Source organism: Gekko japonicus, unplaced genomic scaffold (assembly GCF_001447785.1).
Source record: "Gekko japonicus isolate JY-2015 unplaced genomic scaffold, Gekko_japonicus_V1.1 scaffold760, whole genome shotgun sequence".
Lineage (NCBI taxonomy): Eukaryota > Metazoa > Chordata > Lepidosauria > Squamata > Gekkonidae > Gekko > Gekko japonicus.
The window spans coordinates 499871-519756 of NW_015169798.1; the positions used below are offsets into that span (position 1 = coordinate 499871).

At 41.9% G+C, this 19886-nt stretch overlaps 1 protein-coding gene across 1 annotated transcript in view; it reads right to left on the reverse strand.

Moving 5' to 3' along the window:
• The window catches only part of GABRR1 (gamma-aminobutyric acid (GABA) A receptor, rho 1), a 70181-nt gene that overhangs the window by 22742 nt on the left and 27553 nt on the right, over window positions 1-19886 (reverse strand). The window contains exons 2-4 of the mRNA XM_015417088.1: window positions 9493-9546; window positions 5905-6011; window positions 1520-1587 (exon numbers count right to left, since the gene is read on the reverse strand). Of these exons, the coding sequence (XP_015272574.1) occupies window positions 1520-1587; window positions 5905-6011; window positions 9493-9546 (229 nt within the window). The remainder of the gene's footprint in view (window positions 1-1519; window positions 1588-5904; window positions 6012-9492; window positions 9547-19886) is intronic.

Sequence of the window (19886 nt, forward strand, 5' to 3'; positions counted from 1 at the left end):
AATTGAGCCAACTTCAGAGGACGGCAGAAGATAGGAAGGCCTGGTGTGATCTGGTCCATGGGGTCGTGAAGAGTTGGACTCGACCATGCAACTGAACAACAAAAGAATAATGACCATCAGGTAAGGAAATTTATATTGTCTCTAGGTTTTTAGTCAATAAGATCTATTTAATGAGCTCTGTGGACTAGACATGTTTGTTCAATGCCTTTTGGTACCTGGTGACTACTAGCCCATCCAAAGCCAGACTTCCTCCTAGGCTTATCTGGGCCACAGCAGGTGGCCATGACTCTGGCCACAACCTTCAGGTTGCCAACCGCTCCTATGGCCATCCCAACAGCAAGAGGGCTGACTTTGCTAGGCCAGGCAATGCATAGCTCCGCCTCCTATACATCACCAAGCAGCCCCCTTAAGGAGCTCCCGGCAGCTCCTGCTGCAGCTGGGCCACACTGGTCAGGCTATCAAGCGAACAGGTGTGTGAGGTCAGGGAAGGCTGTGGGGATGCATATGCTTAAAGCCTGGCCCATATAAGGGGCCAAATGGCAGGCCAGGGATGAGGCTGCAGGTCTTTTTCAGGTTGTGAAGAGAAACATCAGACATCCCCACACAGCCACTGGATACACCTGCCAGACAGAGTGAAAGCTGAGACCAGTTTTCTGCTTGAATGTGTATGGCTAGACAGGAGTGGCCAAACCTGCTTAACGTAAGAGCCACATAGAATAAATGTCAGATGTTGGAGAGCTGCAAGACATGAACAAATATTACATGTTTTTACTGGGAAATATGCAAATTTGCTTTTTGTTAACATTAAATGAGTGCCAAAATAATAACAAGAATGGTAAAAGCAGATATGAATAATGATATATATTTGTCCAATGATATTTGTTTGCTAATGATATTTAGCTTTCCCAGCCACCCTGCCAGGAGCTGCACAATATGTGTGAAAGAGCCACATGCGGCTCCTGAGACTGCGTGAGAGAGAGACATGGGAGCTGATAGATAGCCAGCAAAAAAATGGGGGGGGGGGGATTGAGTTTTGCAACTGTTTGGCATCTTGAAGCATATTTATGGGTGAAACTGATGCTAGTTTTCAGATTAGCAGCAGGGGCTGAATGGGAAATTTCCTGGTGGGCTACTAATGAACCTCAGCATTACAACAAATGCTCAGGGGCTGCTTGTTTTGGACTTAGCCCAATAATGGGACTGCTGCCTGGTTCTGAAGAGGGTACCCCTATGGTACTGGCAATGCCAGAGAGGCTGTTTGGCTTGCCTCATAGCTGTTTTAACCTCCCAGTCTTCCCCTAACTAGCACCCCATCTGTCTGCATGCTCCTTATATGATACAAAAATCATATTAAAAGTTTGCTGTCTTCACCAGCAAACTGATAACCTAGAATGCTGTCTTCCTGAAACTGTCTACCACTTAGGGAAGTTAGGAGTAAAAAATATGGCTCATACATTAGTTAATACATAATATCATCCCAAAATATGAATCTGAACTTTTTTGTTAGCCTGGCACTTACCATGTCCACCTCTGAAATACTATCCAAGCTTTCAACTTGTACATCTACTCCAACAGGAATAGCAGGACCTACAGAAATGCAAACACAGAATAAACTTCAGAAGGAATACTCAGAAAGGTTGGGGAAGAAACATGTTCAGGCTGCAGCAGAGCCCTTGCAGAGAAGGCAAATGAGCAAACTGCCAAGCAAATTTATTTTGAGCAAATGCTGCCCATCAGACCACATGCAGTTACTGCATAACAGATTTACAACCTATGTTGATTGCACAACATTTACTACCAAGAAAGTAACCAAACATTGTCCAACAGTTAATTTATTTAAATAAAGAAGGCTGAGAGCACTTGCCATTTGCATCTATGGTATGGGCTGATTCATATACTCAACCCTGATGGGAAATTCTGTGCATACTTGGGCCACATACATGGCCCATTTCATGCCAGTCCACTCCCTCCAAAAAGACAGAAGATTGCATTAGTCAGGTACATGTGCAAATGTGAAAGTAGCTAAGTGACAGAATTACCCTGAATCACCTCAGTTCTACAACTGAGTGAAATTTACATAGCTTACTCAGGTCCCAAGTTATTATACCACAATAAGTTCTCTACATTTGTTCCACCAGCCCCAACAAGAATAAGAACATTTTAACATCTTGCTACCAGCAAAGATTTGTAGAAGTATACCAGTTTAGTCCCTCTTTTTTTTTTTTTGTCTTTTTAAAGGTTTCTTCATATTGGGAACGCCAGGATTTCCTTAACCTGGAACTTTTCCCATCTCAACATTAGTTCTACTGTACCTCCCACCTGTTTCTTCCTCATAACCTATTACTTATCTACCTTTCCCATCAAATGAAGACAGACATTCATTTTCATCCTGCGGCAGCTGAACAATGGAATGAGGTGGGAGACCCTGATGGCATAGATTCAGTTTCAAGCAAACCAAAAGGATGGGTCAGCATAACCCCAAACCACAGACTGTGGCCAAACCATGGTTTAGTGTTAACATTTGAATTGGCAAACCATGGTTTGCAAGTAGCCCCTTGACCAAACTGACGATATTAGGTCCTACTGACAATAGGGATGCCAAGACCCCCCAGGGGGCGGGGATACCCCCGCCCAGGAGGCCCATTCCCTGCCGCCGCTGGATTGGGCCCCCAGGGGGAACCCCACCCCCAAAGCACATCACACGGAAGTGGCGCAAGCACGTCGGGGACGTTGGGGGCGGGGCCACAATCATCCGAGGGAAAACTCTATGGTTTTCCCTCGGATGATTGTGGCCCCTCCCCAACGTCCCCGACGTGCTTGCGCCACTTCCGTGTGACGTGCTTGCGGCACGCGCACGCAAAGCACACGCGCAAAGACTCCCGGAGCAAGGCTGGACTCCCCCGCTCCAGAACAGGTAAGTACTTGGCAACCCTAACTGACAATAAGTTCACAATGACTTGCAAAAAATGAAAAAACCTAAGAACATTATTTAAAGTTATTTCTTTAAAACATCAACCCTAGTCATAGGTTGCTTCCATAAAGGGGATGGAAAAAGCACCATACTGTGAAAGCAGCAGTGAGTGGGGAGGAGTGGGGCAGGGATGGTGTCCACATGCCCTGTTCTTGCTCTGCTGGATGCTGTTCCCCTGGGAGGGGGGAAATATGGAACTTAGCTCTCCCCCCCCCCCATATCAGCTGTCCACAGAGATACTTCTCTTGCAGCCCCCTCATCACCTCCTCATGTGAGCTGAAACAAAGGAGAAATCCCCAGCAGCCTTATGAATTGTGGTCAGTAAAGACAAAGTGTCATCTATAATGTCCCCCAACATCATCATCATCATCATCATTATTATTATTATTAAAAAATGTGGCATGTGCTGCATGCCTGTGGGGGGGGGGGGAAACCCATGTGGAAGCAGCCATAATACCTATGGCTGATTTACACAGGGTTTACACAGGCCTCAGTTGTTCATAGCTCTCAACTGATTATGATAACTCCCTACTTGAAAAGTTTATTTATTTATTTACTCTGTTTATAGTCTGCCTCTCACTAGGACACAAGGAGGATTACAAAATAGAAAACAGTGTGTTGAGACAGTGTTAAGACAGTGAACAAAGCAGTTAGACTAGGATTACAGAATTAGAGAATAATGCGAACAACAAACTATCTGAGGGATACCGAATACAGAAAGTAGATTACAAGGTATATGACAATGTAGTAAAAGCAGGTGATCCCTACAATAATCATGCAGTGGACTTCAACAAAGTGACATGGAATCTCAATGTATTTAACCTGTGAGGGGTATATTGTACATGCAAGCTATTACAATGTTGCACTCATCCAGACATGAATATGTATCTGTGTATGCAGCCTTATAAATGGACCATTTATTATTTCATGATTTTATATTTGAGGTTATAGGACTGGATCCCATGGCTGTGTTCTGCTAATGGCAGACCCTCTTACGTCAGGAGAAGGCTCTTTGCCCTGGGGAAACTACGTCCATTAGCAGAATAGATCTGTGGGACCTAATCCAAAGTACTGGATTTTCATTTTGAATAAGGATCACTTTTTAAAACAGAAACACACATTGTGCTATGACTGTTGATGCTGCAATTGCAGAACAGGAGGTTTGCTAATAGCCTAAATATTAATGAACAGTCCTGAAACAAAAACCCTTTTACAACTAATTGAATGGAATTGCATATACCAAACATTTAATAATAATAAACTTGTCCAATCAAGGGGCATAATAGTATTTCGGATTTGAATTACCATCTGTCAGCCATGAAAGTGTAAGATAAATTACAACATTCTTTAATCCAGTAGGCTGTAAGGAAGCATGCTCTCCTAATCTTCTAGTCTAAAAGCTTGGATATCTATAGCACATGACTACAATGCTTAGAGTGAAGCATTAACATAGAACAATATAAATATTCTTCCCATAATGAAAAGCCCAGGTCAGCAAAATGGTGTGTTTGTTGCTTATACATACAGGCAGGAATGATTGCAGTTACCCCTCAGGGATTTGAATACCTTTGGAAGAAGTGAGAGGGTGTCTGCCCACAAGCCCCTCAACAGGCCTGTACTCCCCCAATCCTTTTGATTCCCCTTCTGCCTGCTGCCCCTGTTAACCCTGGATGGATTGGGTACAGTAATCCACTGCTATCACTTGGCAGCCATTTGAAAAGGGGCCAGGCAAAAAAAAAAAAAAAAGGAACAGAAATTCCCTATCACTCGTAAACTGAAATTGTTTCTCAAACTTGCATGCTCCTTGATTCATCCCTCATCCAGCTATCATGGTCTGCACTTCTGTGAGGCACCGTTTTGTTGACAGCAGCTCACAGCCGCTGAGGGAGTGGAATAAATGCACAGCTCACTCAACTCTCTATGTGAGGGCACACATCCCATCAACAGTGGCTACCCTAATGAATGATTCTACAAGATGTACACTTGAGCTCCCTAGATGGACTTTTGCCAAGTGTCTGTCCCTTCAGGTGAGCTTTCCTTCTGGGTTTGACACGCACCAATCATGGGCCTGTGATTTTACTTGGGATGGTGCTGGCCGGAAGAGGAGGATTAACAGCTCTGAGAGACAAAACATCTCTGTTAACCACATGGCTCCTGGTTACATGTCAGGGAATATGGGGAACTTGTTCCCTAAATAGAGAAGCCCAGCACGCGGGGAAAGTCATCAACAAATGGGAAAATCATAATTAATTTGTGGGATCCGTGCAACCATGTCACCTAGAGAGAAATATGAAGTGACCACATCAAACTTTTAAAGGAAAAGTTAAGCATCATGCTATGATTATTTAATACCCATAGTTTACACATCTACTTGCTTTCTTTTGCTGAGGAAATTTTTAGGACAGGGCCCGCCAGCTTTTCTGTTTCTCAGACAATAGACCTGAGGCTGGAAGTGTTTGTTTGTTGGTTGGTTTTGTGATGCAAACTAGCCTCTTAATATGTCATGAGACTACCATAGTATGTCATGATTCTGCAAAATGTAAATGCTAGCATTGCTTGGCTGTTGCATGAAAAAACAAAACAGAATTGTAACATTAACTGTGGACTATTTTTGCTTGTTAAACCTTAGAAACTTATTTTCACAAGCAGTATATCTTTTGAATACACCTTCTTTAAAATATGGTAGCGCTACAAGGAAGGGAGGGAGGCAGGGAAATTGCGTTTGGGGCACACAAGCCATCAGTTGGCCATCTCTGCCTTACTCACTCATGGAAGTCTTTTGGTACTGAAGAAATTCCATTACAGGCTAGTGGAAATGAGGGAGCTTCCCTGTAAGTGTTAATTATTCCCCATGATTTCCGAAGAAACCAATAAAATGTATTTTCATAAATTGCAGTGAGGAAGAGTATCAATAGAGCTTTGTGCATCATTACCTCCAAAACCAGGTCGCATGCTGAAGTCATGGTCATCTATTCTTAGAAGTTGTTCTGACTTTGTCAACGGCGATTTGGTAATATCAGGACTTCGTTTTAGTATTGGGCTATGCAAGGGAAAACCAACAATTATTGATCTGTAATCTGATCATCTTTAAACTGAGTATGTGGGCTTTCCTAAAAAATTATGGAACACCAAATTGTGTGGGGTAGGGAGAAACAAACCAAACTTTTTACATTGGCATGGGAGAGACTGAAAGACACATAAACAGTCAAAACTCAGGATTTCCAAAAGAATGGGTGATATGACCTTACTTGGTTTGGAGGAGTGTATCACTAGTCTTTGATTGCTGTAGGACAGGCCCGTAGCTACAGTGGGGCCTCTCGGGGCTCACCCACCCCGATTTACCACCAAGGCCCCACGACTTCCCATCTAGCCTAGGCCCCCGCACTTTCAATTTTTAAATTTTATTTATGGTGTTTGCTTGGGGTGTATGAGGGTTCCCCCAACTTATTTAAAGGCTCCCCAGATTCTTCCCTACGGGCCTGAGGAGAGATGAGGTAATTCACTACTCAGCCCCCGTTGTTGACTCTATGTTTACAACATGATGATTATTTGATCTGTTGACAGTTATTATTTAAAGCAGACTTAGAAAGTGTCCCTGGTAATATGATGTGCAAAAGTGCTTATATAAACACATGCCCTTAAGGAATATTTAAAAACAACCACCAAAACACTCCTTCTTAGAGGGGCAACAGCAGCTGAGGCAGGGGGAGGGGAATGGTCGTTCCAGTAGAAAACAGCTGCCACACAACCTTCTTTTCCTCACACAGTTTTGCAGTAGGGCCCTTACCTATGATCTTTTACAAACTGTACCATTAGAGCTTTTCCTGGCTTTGATGAATACTTTAGCTAGGTTTAATTAAAGCGACCAATTACACTAATGCAGGGGGAGTTTGAGCTCATTTTGGGAGATTATTTTGCTTTTAAGTACTTGCTTGTAAATTTTAACTGTTCCTCAATGGTTTGTTAATCCCTAGGTATGAAGCATCTATGCAGAGGAAGGCAATGGCAAACCACCACTGCTTATCTCTTGCCTTGAACACCCTGTGGATGGGCTCATCATGAGTTGGCTGCAAGTCAACAGCACATTACTTATTTTTTGAGTGTCTGTTCTAGATTTAAAGTACTAGATTAGAATGGAGAAAAAAGCTTTCTTCAGATTTTTTTTGGGAAAAATAGATCTAAAGCAAACTAATCTGCTGCCTGCATCAGATTTGAAGAATACTACAAAAAAACACCGTGACTAAGGCTATTAAAGCTTCACACAATCTATAAAGATATGAATCTTCCCACCGTCACTCCTTGATATTTAGTCTCAATGAGGTAAGAAAACCTGTACCAGTGATGTAAATGTAGAGGCGTTTGCACAAAGTAAAGATTAACAGGTGATTGGTGAGTGTATTGAAAAGATTATGAGCTATTGGTTCCACTTTGAGGTTGAATATCAAGCTGTGATGGTGGAAAAATTCATTGACCCAGAAGAAAATTACTTAAAACGAATGTACAACCGGTTACTTGTTGTCTTTATACTCCTGGGCAGTCCAGATCAATGTTCCCTCTAAGCTGTAGAGTCTTGTGAGCAAAAATTCTACTTTGTGAGCTGCTGGCATTAAAGTTGTGAGCGGGCGATTTGGCTACTGCATAAATTAGTTTGCTCTGGACCAATCCTTCCTGAGCGAAGACAAGAATGTGTGAGCTGGAGGCTAAAAAACTGTGAGCTAGCTCACACTAACTCAGTTTAGAGGGAACATTGGGACTCCAGATTATTCCTAGGGCAGTGTCTTTGCACCTCTAGGACATTTTGAATTCCCACAAGTCATGGGGTTTGGTGAAACTTTCATACAATAGGACTGCTTCTCCTTATTTTGTCAAATGTTTATATGTTACTTGGAAAACTGTGAAATAACATTAATGGAATAATGTATTGAATAAGGCACTAATACAAGTACAATTTTTAAACACATTTTTATTGATTGTGTGTAGCTTTATTAGCCTCAATCATGGTATTTTTTCATAGTATTCTTTGTCTTTTTGACACTGTGATCCCGTTTCAGTTTTGTTTCTTGGATCAGGTTTGAAGGTGAGGGTGGTTGTTCAAGGTCTATACACTGATTAACATAGCTAAACATTGTCCCTGATCTTGTAGCACGTTCATTGCTTGTTTCAGCCTGTCACATTCATGCTTGTTTCATGAAGTACCATTTATAGAAATATTTTGGTAGCTAAGTGGGATATTTATGAGTATGTGTATTCAAGAAGTTTCTAAATACAGGGAGTTCTTTTGCCTGCTGCAAGGAACAGAAGCTCATGGAAAACCAGTTGACTACAACATGAATTAACATTGTAGGAATTTTTGTGTCACTTGTGTTCCTTCTTCCTCCTATGCATAGCCAGTAAATTAGTTACTTTGGCTTTCATGGCAAACTACAGTTTCCTATTACACCTGAGCCAGAAAGTTATGGTTTGTGCTTTCCATGCCAATTATGATTACAAATAGTTTTTTAATTCATGTTTGAAATTCTCATTTGCAGGGAATACTGTAAATAGTTTACTAGTTCAGATATAGTTTGCCATGAAAGTGGAAATAACTAATTAGTTGGCCATTCATGATAGGAAAAAGTAAGGGGAGGTGGTTCCGTCAAACTAATTCAAGTAATTGCAAACCACAATTAGCTGTTTCATGTGAACCATGCCATGAAGTGCAGAGAAGAGTGCATGGCTAAGTGTGAGGTAATAAAGTAAAAGTAGAGCTGGAAGTGTGGATCAAGCAGAACAGATCCCCCCCACCCCCATGGTGGTTATGTCTCTTGGTTAAAAATTTCTGGAAGGTACCATATGACAGAATATAAATTAACAGAAGATCCGAAAATGTCTGTTAGGTTTGATAAATGACTATGTTCCATTGATGCATAGGAGTGTGATCTCTGATCTGATATGAAATTGATGGCCAAGTGCTGGGAAAATATACAAGGCCTGAGTGGCAAATCTGTGAGATATATATTCACTTATATATAAAGAGATATTCAGTCAGCCTCACCATTCTGGTTATCTGGCATAATGGTGAGATAGACTGAATCACTAAGATTTAGAGGTGAATGTGTAAAAATCCCCTTTTTTAAAATTTCTGGAGTATGGAGTTGTATTTGTCAACTGACATATAAATTGTGCAGTCTTTTTGTGATTTGACTGGTTATCAGATCATAAGAAATAAATTAATAGCTATCAGATTTAGGAAACGATCATTGATCTCTTGCTCTATCAAAAATTAAAAGAATATGAATATTACATAATTGTTGTAAATATTATAATTTTTAGATTATGTATTATATTTTTGAACTTTGTAAACAAGGAAAGACTGAAGCATAGTGTGCTGCTGTCTTTTGGGAATGCTGTAGCCCCGTGCATAGTCCTTTGTTCGGTTGCAGTATTTTTGCTTCAGGCATTTTGCTTTGACTTCCATTGAGTATGGGAAGCAAGAGATGAGTATGAATAACTACCACAACACCTTGTTTTTAGTAGCATACCTGCCTTGCTTGTGTGATTCTCCATGTGTTTCTCTTCTTTGTCTTTGAGGCCGACTATTAAAAAAAGACAAAATAAGAATATATAATTTCATAATCTGACAAAAAGTTGAATTCCTATCTTAAATTTAATATAATAAATAATAATAAGTCTTTCAATTTATTAATCGCTCAATCCTGCAGAGCTTGCTGGCTCTGAGCGATTTACAGTTACTCCATTACACATGGGACTAACAATGATTCAAGGGGTAAGGGAGGACAACATATAATCTTTAAATCACACACGGTCGCAGTCGACGGGGAGTTTGTTCAGCTGTAAGGTCAGATGTGTTCCAACGGCATTTTCCCCTCGCCGTGGCTTGATGTCGTCAGCTTTCTCCGGACTGCTTCAAGTTGCAGTGCAGCACTGCCACCACCTGGCCAGACGGCCCATTACAGGCTTCCTTGATGCCGAAGAGTTCTTTCTAGGCTTTTCAGTCTTATGCGCTGGGCATTTTGTTCGTCGGCTAACACCTCCCCTACCGGGGGGTTTAGTATGCCCACCCTCTCTAAGGAGTGGTACCCATTTTATCTACTCGCCAAAGCTTTCGAACTGCTGGGTGGACGGCGAGCTGGGGACAAGGTTGGTAGCTCACACCAGCATGGGGCAAGAACTGACAGCAACTCTGTTCAGCTCAGATGTATTAACCAGAGGATAAATCCCCTGTATCAACCCAGAAGAAAAAGTCAAGTGAAAGTTCACTGTGTGCATATATATGCATGCAATTTTTACACTTAATTATTTTAAATATTTATATCCTGCCTGTATGTGTGCTGTTGACACATGGAAGTCAGGGTTGTGAGATAATTGATGAGAGGTACCAGATCCTTCCTGGGACAGAGCTATAGTTCTTTAAAAGAGAGATGCGGGAGATAAGAGTTTCACATGTACTTGGAGGGTTTCTGATCATAGCTCTTTCAGTATTTGACACAGGAAAAACACTTGCTGAAACCTGGTTCCATAGCAGTGGTTCTAAAACTGTGGATCGGGCTGTCTTTGGGAGGGGATTGGGACACTAAAGGAATGCTTATGATTATGATACTGAAGTAGTTGGTGCTGTTCCCCCCACAACCACTAGTCAATAGCTGGATAGTTTGGATGCCTCCATGACACAGATGCCTATTCTCATCCCCTGCCAGCTTCTAATGAATGAGATGGCAGAGCAGAGTCTTGGCAAATATGTGATGTAGAGAACTGGCCAGAAAACTTTTCACTAACTGGTACAATTCAGTAAGCTCCAGTTCTGGTGCAATGTTTCTGTTTCCAATTTACGGCCAAAAGCCTATGAATGGAACTGCAAGTGTACTCCCTGAGTACTCTATATAAATAATAAGCATTACAGATATTGCTGAGATGCACTCTCCTTTTTGCACACACTTGGCGGTCAAACAGTATATGAACTTGGGCCTTTGGGCAATGAATGTACGGTAAAACGTGCAGGGATTTCATTTCACTATTCTACAGTGGCAATCAGATGTCTATTTGTGATAGTTATCCCACCTCCCTCATGACCACAGCAATTGACACTACCTTCCCTAATTTGAGATCTGTACTGCTTTTGATCTTGCATTATTAATGTTTCCCTGCAACGAATATTTATTGCTCCACCCATTATTATATCAGGCATTTTAAATCCATATTCTCTGCCAAAAATGGCAAGCAAAGCAAATGGGAAGAACTACTAATGATTCTCACTCCTGTACAGCTGAACTGTACTCTGACCCCATAGACTGATTGCACAGCATTTATATCCTGTTTTCATATATACCCTTATATATATATGATACATGCAGTGGCATATAGAAAAACAGGCTTTTAATGCAGGCATTGGTCAGACCCAGCCCTGCTCCAGTTCAGCAAGGCTGTCACAGCATAGACCTTTCAGGCATTCCCTATGATTAGGAGTCCAGACCGCTTGGGCTCGCTGGATGTGGTGGCTTCTCTCAAGTCAGCTGTTGTGCTCATAATCTTGCAAGTTCCCAGGACTCCCTGGAATCAAAGATGCATCGTGCATTCTGAGGAAGTCTAGAACCTGGAGAGGTTTCAAGGCAGTTGATGTCATCCAGCAATTGTTGACTTCTTTGCAGGCTATGTACTACCCATTCTAAAAGAGGATCTTCTACATTAGTCTCCTTGTGCAGTCATAACAAGCAAAATAACCAGTTAAATTTGCAAACTCTGACTTGCTAAATGAAAAATGACACATCATGTTAGCAGACTCATTTGTGAATCTCTGTTCTTGCTCTGCCAGTGCAGGTACACTCAATATGCTTCATTCCATGTGACAGTTTCAGTTTAGCAAGAAGTTTAGGCAGCACGATATATAGGCACCCAGGGATTAAAAAATGTAACATGTAGGAATCTATTACAGGCATCCAAAGGGAAATGGCTGGGACCCAATTGACACATTAAATTCACCAATTAAAAAGTCTGCATGTTCCTCAAGTGGACCGTCTACAGATACAGTTTGAGAGTTCTAAACTCATAATTTAGATCTCACGTGTGCGGGCCTGATTCAGACTGGGGCTGTACTGTGTGGCAAGAGCAGGTTCAAGGCCTCTTTCCTGTATTTGGATAAACTTGCATGTAGTGATGCCGCCATGTAACTTGCACCACCAGCATACATAGTGGTTCCCCAGGGCCATTTAAGGTGAAGAAAACAGCGTAGGAGAGGAAGACCTAAACTCCCTTTCCTCAACTACTGCAGTTCCAATCCAATCTGGCTTGCACATGGCTGGGAGTTAAATGCTGAGCATGAAATTCTCAGAATGCCTATTTCATTTTAATTCAGGTGGGTAGCTGTGTTGCTCTGAAGCAGCAGAACGAAGTTTGAGTCCAGGGCACCTTTAAGACCAACAAAGTTTTATTCAAAGTGTGAGCTGTCATTCAAAGTGTACCACTCCAAACTTCATTCTCACATCTCTTTGTTAACTCTTGCATTTACATACTAATTTGCTGCCATCCATTGATCTTATCGGCCACTTGATCCAATTTCAGCTCTGTATATGCATCTTGGTTCTGAGTGGCCCCTCCTAACGGCTGCTCCCACCCTCTTTTTTCCTGTAAGCAGCCCTTGAGGAGATTTTGTTCCAATTAGTTTGAAGAAGTGTACATTGCACACAAAAGCTTACACTTTGAATAAAACTCTGTTGGTCTTAAAGGTGCCACTGGACTCAAACTTTGTTCTATTTAATTTTAAGTCCTTGAGCCAGCAACAGGGACTTAGTAACATGTGAATTGGTTTTATTAATCTCTCCACTCAAGTCGATATACGGGATTAATTTTATCACACCCATAGGTCTCTCTTCTGCAATTCCTACCATTTAGGATAGCTTTACCAAAATCACTTGATGATCATGTAGACCACAATATGAAAAGGCCATACATTTAACAAATGTATACCCTCTTTTCCCCCTCCTTTACTTTCAAACCAGATGTCTAATATTGCTGAGGTCAGTCCTCTTCAATGGCAAAATAGTCATAGGTGATCAGCAGAGGAATAACACAGCACAAACAGAAAACAAGAATACAAACATATCTAATTGTGGACACCTTAATGACCTGTTGCCTTGACAACATATATTTTGAAATGGTTTGAAATACTGATGAAAGATTCTTTTGGGATGGGGTGTATTTACTCAGAAACTAACTTCAGGAGCTCTCCCCTTTATTTGAAGCAATATCACTTCGCTTCACTGCTTTGTTATGCATTTGGTTACTAATAAGAATTCCATCCAGAGTCTGAGTATAGCTGGGGCCTTGGCCATAGTTTTTTGTTTCCATCCTAATCCGTACTCCCTTGCATAAGAAAGTCATAATTGTGCATTTCTTAAGCAATCTCATTTTTATTTTTGACAAGCAGATGATTGGGTTGGAATTTATGTAAACCAGTGACAGAGAAATGAGTCTTCATTGAGAGAATTACAGCTTCATCTCCTTCTTTTCCAATTTGAATTTCTTATTGTGATTACTATTAGGATTAAATTGGGATTATTGTTGGAGTTTCTATTCCAAGATATTTGTTTAAAGGATAGCCTTGCACCTCTTATTTATTTATAAATGAGGACCCACAAGGACTTGCGGGGGGGCATCTTATTTTCCCCTGTATTTCTGCCCTCACTATTTCCTCTTCCCCCCTCTGGCAGTTCCCACAGCCTCTCCCCCTTTCCTGCTTTCTTCTCTTCTGAGTCTCCAGTGCATCCTCCTCCATTACAGAATATGACAAGTGAAGGGAATTGGGGCCTTTTCCAGGATTGTTTGGGGCTCCCAGTCCATCCTGCTAGTCTGTCCCCATGGCTTCACTTTACAGAAACCAATGCTTGGAAGTCTCGGCAATAGTATTGGGGTTGCCATAGCAACCACCAAAATGGGCACAGAAATATCAGTGGGCATTCTTTTCTTAAAGCTAAGTGTTGTTTCTATTATTTAGGAGAGTTTTAACTCCCCCAGTGTATTTTTATTTTTAGATTTCAGATTTTGCTCCAAATCTGAGGCTTCCTTCAGGTTTGTAGAGTAACACACACACCCCACTCTGTTTTGCATATTTTTCATCTACATTTTATGGCCTATGGAGGGAGGAGGCAAGCAAGAAGAGAGGAAGCAGGGACCTGGCAGGGGGAGTTCCTCATATATGTGAGCACGTCTTTACCTTGGGGGTACTCCTGGACCCAGACCTACTGCTGGGATAAACAGGTGGTGGTATTGGCCAGGAATGCCACTTACCAGTTTTGTCTGGTTAGCCAGCTGCAACTTTTCCTTTAAAAAAAAAAAATCCCCGGAGGGATATTTTTTATTATTTTTTTATAAGACTACAAAACTACAAAGAAAATATAAGGGAAGGGGATTACATCTAAGGATTAATGATTCCAGGCCCCAGGGAGGCCAGGCTTGTGGCAATGCAGGCCAGGGCCTTCTCAGTGGCGGCTCCTACCTGGTGGAACGAGCTCCCGGAGGAGATCAGGGCCCTGCGGGACCTCTCACAGTTCCGCAGGGCCTGCAAGATGGAGCTCTTCCGCCAGGCTTTCAATTAGAAGCCGCCGCCACCACTACCACCAACTACCTTATGGGAACTTGGGGTATTGGGATGGCCCATTATAAGATCGAGCCTCAGTGCTCTGACTGACTGTCCTGCCGAATTGGGCTCGGAGCTTCATCTACAGGCCACCATCGTGCTCTGATTGAATGCTCAATAATACCGCTGAGCACTTTATTCTGATAATGGTTGTTTTATGTGTTTTACTATTTTATATTGGCACATGGTGCCCCTTTTGTAAGCCGCCCTGAGCCCGTTCGCGGGGAGGGCGGGGTAGAAATATAATAATAATTTTTTTAAAAATAAAAAAAATAAAAAACTGAATAGGTGTAATGCCAGTAATTCTAACTGGAAAGCACCACTGCCAATGTTACTTCAAAGGAAGAGCCTAACTGAGGTGAACCAAAAGACAGGTGTACACTATAAGAGAAAAATCCCCTCTTCTAAGTTATTGTGGGCTTTTACAGAAAAGTGGAAAAATAGCAAAGGATAATTGTTAAAAAGGTAAATATCTCTGAATGTTTATAGCTGAGAATGAAAGCTTATGGATAAAATGTTTTTGTATGTTTACTGAAAAAGAGAAAACTAGTTAAGTGTTAAGGAATTGTGTCTGATATTATCAAGCAGAAAGTTGGCAGATGTTCCAAAAGGTTTAAGAAAACGAAGTAATCAATTATGCACACCTATTCATTAAGAAGTTCAGATGGGTCTTCCATAAATTACTGTGAGCTTTTAAGTGTTTAAGGATTAACCAGCTACTAACAAGCTGATGAAGTCATAGATACTGGAAGACAAAATACAACATTTATATTGTACAAAAGGAGGGCCTCTGCTGGCTAAAGTGAGGCGTATTTTACAAATTAAAAGTTTAATTTAGACAAAAAGAAGCTTTATAAAATTATCACAAATATTCTGATGGACTGATAGATAGATTCAGTGCATCTACAAGAACTTTATGCCATAGGCTACTTTAAAACACTAAAAGAATTTGTGTAAAGGGTTTAATTCTTTAGAATGTCATTGTAATGATACATGTTTTCATATTTTGTATACGTTTTAGTTAAAATAAGTTTATAAAATGCTTTAAGAATATTGTTATACTTTTATATGCATGTATTAATGTGAAAGAACCATTTTTGTAATGAAAACATTTAAGTTTGTAATAAAAAGGAACTCAGCCTGAGAGTTCATTCAAAGGTGAAAGGCGTCTGGGATGACAGCCAAAAGAAGTAAACAAAAATATAAATCAACATAATGAGCAGTGCATTGTAGGAGTTGAGATGCGGCCAACTAACATCCTGTGTGTCAAATGTGTGATTGATGACTGACCAGACAAAGAAATCTGAACTGAGCATGTCTAAATGATGTCAGTGATGATGTAAAGTGAGGAGGAGCAGGAAGAGTATATAAGCAATCTCCTGGCTGTAACACACTGAACATCTACGAGCTGTGAGGTGTTCCTTTATTCGAATAAATTCTTTTGTTACTCTTTAATGCCTGTATGATTGTTTTAACTGTGTGGTTTATTGGCTAGCCACACAAGTCAAAGAACCTTAGCGCCCTCAGGGCATTGGCTTCATCATCCTCCAGCTAACCCACCTTAATCTGTCCCCCTGTCTTCAGCTTTTCTTCCTTCCCTGCCCCTGACATCCTCTACCTGGGAAACGTCTGGCCCACTTGTTCAGTGCTGGACACCATGCTAGACCCTGTTGCACAGTGCCTTCTGCTGGGCCCAGTTCCCCAGAGGAAACCCACAATGACTTATGGGGGGTGTCACATTTTTCCCCTGTATCCCCTTCCCTATTCTATTTCCCCTTTCTCTTCTCCTGACCTGGCAATCCTCATATCCTCACCTTTCTCTACTGCCTTCTCTCCTTCTGCCCACCAACCAACGTACCTTTTATCTGCCTCCCAACTTCAGCTGTATTATTTATTTACTTCATTTATATACCATCCTTTTCCACAATGGAAGCCCAAAGCAGTTTACATCATTCTCCTCTCCCGATTGTATCCTCTCAGCAACACTGTGAATAGGGTTGCCAGGTCTTACCTGGCTGCCGGCAGGGGAGGGGGGTCCCAGTCATTCTCTGGGACTTCTTGCAGGAGATGCTCTATCATTCAAGGAAAAACTCTATGGTAAGCATAGAGTTTTTTCTTGAGTGATAGATCATCGCTCCCCTGCAATGTACCCTGCGCAATGACATCACCTCCAGGAGACATCATTGTGCTGGATGCATTGGCAGGGACAGGGTGCTTTGGGGGCAGGGTTCCCCCTGCCGGCCAGATCAGGGCCAGCAGATCTGAGGGCCCAAAAGCGAGCAAACCCCTGCCCCCATAGGGAGAATGGCAGCCCTAGCTGTGAAGTAAGATAGGGGGAGACTGTGAAACTGGCCCAAGGTAACTCAGTGAGCTACCATGGCAGAATGGTGATTCAAACCTGGGTCTCCCAGTTCCTAGTCTGAAACTCTAACTGCTGTACAACATTGTCTTTTGTGGCATGGCTGCTGTTGAACAGTAGCAAGCATCTAGGCCTGGGTGAGTCCTGCAAGTTGTGTGGTATCTAGTAGCCCAGTGGTTGCTGCCAGGCTTGGCCCCAATTGATTCTCCCATAAAGGCCAAAAAAACCCTGGCTAAGGTCCCTATCTCCCCCCCACACACACACACACTCCTTTCACTGACAGAATCCAAGGCTGGAAGTCTGGCAATACTGTGTAGTATCCTAACAAAGACCACTGATGACATTCATTTCTTAAAGCTACAGTTGGTGGTTAAGTGGATGGATGGACAATTAGATAGATGATAGATTAGATAGATAGATTAGATAGGTAGGTAAATAGGTAGGTTTCAGATTTTTCTGCAACCCTGCAGCATTTTTCAGGTTTACAGAAAGATCTGTCTTGTCTGTTCATGGCCCCAATCTCCGGATTTAAGTATCCACAGATCTGGCTATGTTGAGAATTAGCTGTATTGATTTTAATTTTTTAAATTGTTTTATAATATACTTTTATTATAACATATTGTTTTTAATTGGTAGCCATCTCGGTGGCCGTGATTGGGCAGAAAGGGGGGAGATACATTTTATAAACAACAACTATAATGCTTCCATTATAAACAGTGAACTCTATGACTGATAGGAGTGAGAAAATAAATATGCTGAAAGAAGAAATGAGAAGAGAAAAACACTTTGTACTTCTTTTGGTTTAATGAATTTTAGATCTAATATTACCCCCAACATTTAAAACTATTTGTGCAATATGGTTTAAAACAATTAAAATCTCCAAATATTTGTATTTACCTGAACATGAATGTTCAGGACAGCTAAGCACATTTTTTTTAGCTATGCACATTTGTGAGATCTACTATATTACAATTGTTAAGAAGCCCACTAGTACAACATTATAACTATCGTTCAAATGTGGTGAATTCTTGAGTTTCTCTATGAGAGGAAGGAGATGTAAGAACTAGAAGGAAAACAGGAGACAGGACTGTGCAAAGTTCACAGTCAACTTCTTGGTCCATTCATTCCCATCAGGAAATGACAGATCAGTCAAAACTTCCTGTGACATCAGCGGGAACTCTGGTATGGTTTCCAGTTTCTTGATGGAAGAGGCACCAGAGGCGGCACCAAGAGAGTCATGTTTGCTTGAGATAATGGTGCTTCACTGCTTCCCCATGTGCCTTTCTATCAGAAAATGGAAACTCACCTTAGAGTGACCACTATGGTATCACCGACCTCTGGGTTAACATCCCATTTCATGGTTGGACAGATGCAGAAAGAGTGAAGTCTACACTAACTCACTTATTAAGAGAGGTAGACAGGACATTCATGTGCATCCATGTGTGTTTCCTTGCATGTGAAAGGGTCAGATGGAGTAGAAGAAAATGATATATGGTGGCATCATCCCCAAGCCCCCCCCCCAACACTTGAAAACCTGAGTGTAAAAGAATAGACAGCTTTTGTGCTGGGCTGTGCCTTTACTTCTGACAAAAAATGTTTATGCCTCATCATCTAGAGCTCTACTGCTAGACTTGCTATAGGGTTCATCCCCTTACCCACTGAGGTCATTCTGCAAGGCCTACCCAGGTATCAAAATAGTTTATGGTTTTAAAAGTCTAAATAAGGAAAGGAAATGGTCTTAATTCCAGGCTTCTGTGCTACAAAAATAGTTACTTAATAAAGTATAAGCACATTATAAAACAAGGATCCTCAAATATTTGTATAATGAGCACTTCCCAAATCTTCCCAAGTGTAACAGTGACTCAGGTATAACACAGAAGTATTACTTCAATTGATTAAAGTATGACATTTTAAAAGAAGGTGACTGAATAATTGTTAAATGAATCTAAATAAAACCAGGAGGTTGCTCCACAAAAGGTTTGTTTGCTGTTGGTAAACCAGTCCCTAGCTTTAGATTCCGGAAAATTTAGTACAGGTCACCCCCCCAAAAAAACAACAACCCTCCTTTGGTTGGAACTAGATGGCCACCAAACTACTATTTGGTCACATCTAAGAGAATTCTTGCTTCACTCCAGGAGAGTCTTACCACATATATTACTTTTGACACCTAGGCCACAGATTTGGGATCTATGATCCACAAAATCCAAACCTTGTACCCTGAAAAAATTTCCTCTTACTTGTTCACTTTGTAACAAAGGCATGTGAGAGCCACTCCCAGCATTCACTGCCCAGCATTCTAGGGTTTGGGTTCAATCATATGAGGGCCAAAGTTTTTTTTTTTTTTTAAGTAATAGTTTATTGCCAAAGACAGTGTTCTCTGAGCTTCCCTGACTGCTCTCCAGGTCCTACTGCCTGCAGCTCCTCCCTCCTAGCCAGCAGGGATCCTCTAGAACAGGGGTGTCAAAAAAGCCGGGGGCTTTTGGGGGGGGTAGGCTGCGGGCACTCGGGGTGCCATGGTGGTGGGGGGCTTTTTTGGGGGTGGCGGAAAAGAAGCTGTGGGCGCTCCGGGCGCCGCGAGGGCTTTTTGGGGGGTGGGAGGGAAGAAGAAGAAGAAGAGGTTGGATTTATACCCCGCCCTTCACTTGGAGTCTCAGAGCGGCTTACAAACTCCTCTCCCTCCCCCTCCCCACAACAGACACCCTGTGAGGTGGGTGGGGCTGAGAGAACTCTGACACAAACTGCTCTTTTTCAAGGACAGCTGTGCCAGAGCTTGTGACTGACCCAAGGTCACATCAGCAGGTGCAAGTGGAGGAGTGGGGACTCAAACCCGGTTCTCCCAGATTAGAGTCCGCGCACTTAACCACTACACCAAACTGGGTGAGGCGAGGGCGCTCCAGGTGCCGCAGTGGGGGTGGCGGGGGCTTTTT